The sequence below is a fragment of the Tachypleus tridentatus genome, chromosome 13 (assembly GCF_004210375.1).
Source record: "Tachypleus tridentatus isolate NWPU-2018 chromosome 13, ASM421037v1, whole genome shotgun sequence".
Lineage (NCBI taxonomy): Eukaryota > Metazoa > Arthropoda > Merostomata > Xiphosura > Limulidae > Tachypleus > Tachypleus tridentatus.
This window is the reverse complement of record NC_134837.1, coordinates 74,908,724-74,912,427: the sequence shown is the minus strand read 5'-3', so window position 1 is coordinate 74,912,427 and position 3,704 is coordinate 74,908,724. Positions and strand designations below refer to the sequence as shown.

The following is a 3,704-nucleotide window of genomic DNA, read 5'->3' as shown; positions in this document are numbered from 1 at the left end:
CAAAGGAATTTATCAAAGTTTAATTGTCTCGACCGCACTTTTGTCTTTTATGCCTTTTTTGTTGGTGAAACTTGATTTTGCAAAATTTAGTATATATATATATATATTCCAGTGTTACCTTGAAGAAGAAATGACGACCTTTCAAAAGTGTTTGGGTTATAGGGTTCTAATTCAGTGATGACGAGAAAACCCACTTGTAGAGAAAAATATATATGTTAAAACGGCTGGTTTGGATTGAAAAAAATTTTCTCAACCCAAACCAGCCGATTTACACATATATTGGGTTCTTATTGTTATATATTTTTTTGTATGTACCAATGTTTTTTCAGTATTCTTCATATTATTTTACATTACCTGTTTTAGATTTTTTAATTTAAAATTATTGTTTTTGAATTTCGCACAAAGCTACTCGAGGGCTATCTGTGCTAGCCATTCCTAATTTAGCAGTGTAAGACTAGAGGGAAGGCAGCTAGTCATCACCACCCACCGCTATCTCTTGGGCTACTCTTTTACCAACGAAAAGTGGGATTGACCGTCACATTATAACGCCTCCACGGCTGAAAGGGCGAGCATGTTTGGCGCGACGGGGATGGGAACCCGCGACCCTCAGATTACGAGACGCACGCCTTACGCGCTTGGCCATGCCAGGCCAATTTAAAATTATTAAACAATCTATTCTACTTGCATGTCTTTTAAATTATGCAAGATCCAACTGTTCATAATTGCCTTTTCTGTTTTATAAATTTAATTTTTTGCCATCTACTGGTAAGTCATTTAACTACAACTTATGTGAAAGGTATTTTAAATTCAAGATGTCTGCTCCTATGTCGGCTACTGTTCGAGCGGTTGTAAAGAGTAAACAAATCCCACAAAAAGTCGCTTTAATTTTAACCCAATCTGCTGTAAATCGTATAAAATATCTGCTGCAGAGTAAACCAGATGCAATAGGTTTGAAGGTAGGTGTGAGACAAAGAGGCTGTAATGGTCTAAGTTATACCTTGGATTATGCAAAACAAAAAGGAAAATTTGATGAAGAAGTTGTACAAGATGGAGTACGGGTGTTGATCGACGCCAAAGCCCAACTCACGCTTCTCGGGACAGAAATGGATTATATAGAATCTAAATTGTCTAGTGAATTTGTGTTTAACAATCCAAATATTAAAGGGACTTGTGGATGTGGTGAAAGCTTTACCATTTAAATTGTAATCTACGTCAACGATTCAGTTTTGCACTTGAACCGTAGGTGGTTTAGTGAAACTAATTAGTTTTGCCTTAAGTGTGTTTGTGAGTTGTTACCCGAAATATTATTTTATTTTACTTTATAACAACTACACGAAATGAACGCAGGCAAGTTGAAGCTCATTAAGAAGAGGATGATGTACAATCAGTCATATTTGTAAAATTGTATGCATAATATTTTACGATTTTCTTCGGTACCAACCTAATTAAATTGCAACGGTAAGCCTATTTTATTGTATTAATGAACACACTTTTTTATTGTATTGTAGTAACGAAATTGAAATAAGCGGAATCAAAACTTCTGATGAAGATGAACTTAACCGATGAAGAATTTATCAAATTACAGTAGCACAAAAAACAATATGTTGACGTATAGTTACAATAAAGTTGTATTTCTTAACAGAGATAAATTCTTAAGAAGTACATTAACCAGAGTTGAACACTTTAACAGCTGTGTTTATATATCTGTAATTACCTCAGTTTGAACTTAAGTTGTGTAGCTTGTTCTTTTGCTCAACAAATTCTAGTTTAATAATGTCTATTAATAATTTTAATAATATTAAAATGTTATTTTAGTCCATAACTTCTGGATAAAGATAGGTGTAACAAATGGAATTAAAATGTATTATTAAATGGTTTTTCTGACTCTACATGACATCGCTGTGTTTGGAATTGGAACATTATATAGTAATAATTGTAGTATCAGGAATATGTAATATAACTGAGTATGGTATTCCAATACAATAAGGAAAAATCAAATTAACACTGTAATTTCAAGGATATAAATACTAATACTGTAAATATTATTGTTAATATATTTTTCTCTGACATTCAGAAGTAGTGTATCATAGATGTGAATATTTTTACTAGTACATTTCAACCACTTTCATTTATTTAAGGTGAATATAATTATCCAGATGTTAAGACGTAATGGTCAAATTTTTCTTGTACATTTGCTCTTTATAAATGCTTTCCAAACTGGTGGTTTTCTACTAATATTTGCTGAGTATATTGAAAATTATAGCATTTAATGTTTGTTATCGGGAGGAAAACAAAGATAATTTTAAAACTATTAAGAATTTCAGTCTTAACAAATCACAAGTCTCAGTTTTTGTTCTTTTTTTTTAAGTGTAAAAAATTGTAAATGTAACAAAAATCGGATCATTGAGGTGACCAGCACCAAACTTCTTTTTATATCTGTTTTATAATTAACAAGTTATTGATTCAGTCAACATTTCATGTAAACATGTAAGACATAACATATTTTTCAGATTTGAGTGCAACTTATAATTTTTTAGAAATAATCTAAACCAATATATCTTTTTCATAATTGTCCCATGCTTTATTCTATGTGAAATTATCAATAGGTTGTATCTATGGTATCTAAGTGTGATTCCATGAAAGTGTAGAGAATGTATTATTATAGTATTTAATATCTTGTTGTACATGTTTCAGTATTTTATGTTTTCATGCATAGGAACCATTCTGTACAACTGATATTTGGATAAGAATTTATTTATTTCTAAGATACAAAGCTTTCCTACTTTTCAACTTTAGTTTCTCTTGTAATAAATAACATGCATTTGCAACAACAACAACAAAAAAAAAACTTGGGTTTTGTATGCATAAATATACTGCTATGGATTTATTTCTTAAATAAAATAAATAGTATATTTGTAGAAATAATGTATTTAGAAAAATAAATAATAACATTGATGTGTTTTGAAGTTTTTTGTTTTTTATAGATCAAATCAACTATGACAACTTTATTAATTTAAATCAATTATATTTGGGTGACTGTATGATAATTACTTTAATCATGAAAAATTTAAAATGAAACCTTTTAGACAGTTTTTTTTTTTTATTTACAGCTATTTGAAATTCAAGTAAATGTACAAAAGTTAGAAGTTAAATCAAGGTCTGAAAGCATTTGCTATGACTGTTTTAGTAATCACACCTGCTGGCAAACTTGTATATAACATTTTTCTATAGTATACAGGCTTTCTGTAATTATAATATATAGATCTCAGTTAGTGAATGTTATATATACATGTAACCTGAAATCCAACCAAATGGTTAATTTCAAATTAAAAATGATGTAGAGTTTTAAAAACAAATTTACATACAACAGTATAATATTACAAATTTCAGGTCTTCATATAATAAAACCACGTGAAATTTAAAAAAAACAACAACAGGTGATTAAGCATTTCGTTTTATTGTAAAACTACTAATCATTCAGAAAATGTATATTCATGGACCATTCCTGGAGGAACAATATTTGTTGTGTGGAGAGTTATGTACTGAGCAGTATTTATCTTAAATATTTGTGTCATTAACTGGAGATGTAAAAATATTAAATCTGATTTTAAGGTAGATTTTAAAAAATGTTTTATTTTTGTGTATTCAGATAAAATTGTGTGTTCTTTCAGAAGAGAATCATAATTAAGTAGTCCGTAGAGAAC

At 29.5% G+C, this 3,704-nt stretch overlaps 1 protein-coding gene across 1 annotated transcript; it reads left to right on the top strand.

The window, feature by feature from the left end:
* Nucleotides 1-792: 792 nt before the first annotated feature.
* MagR (Iron-sulfur cluster assembly 1 homolog MagR) lies at nucleotides 793-2,955 on the top strand. Its single transcript, XM_076484292.1, has one exon. It carries the CDS (start codon nucleotides 813-815, stop codon nucleotides 1,197-1,199), a length of 387 nt encoding a protein of 128 aa, XP_076340407.1. The 5' UTR covers nucleotides 793-812; the 3' UTR covers nucleotides 1,200-2,955.
* The last annotated feature ends 749 nt before the right edge of the window (nucleotides 2,956-3,704 follow it).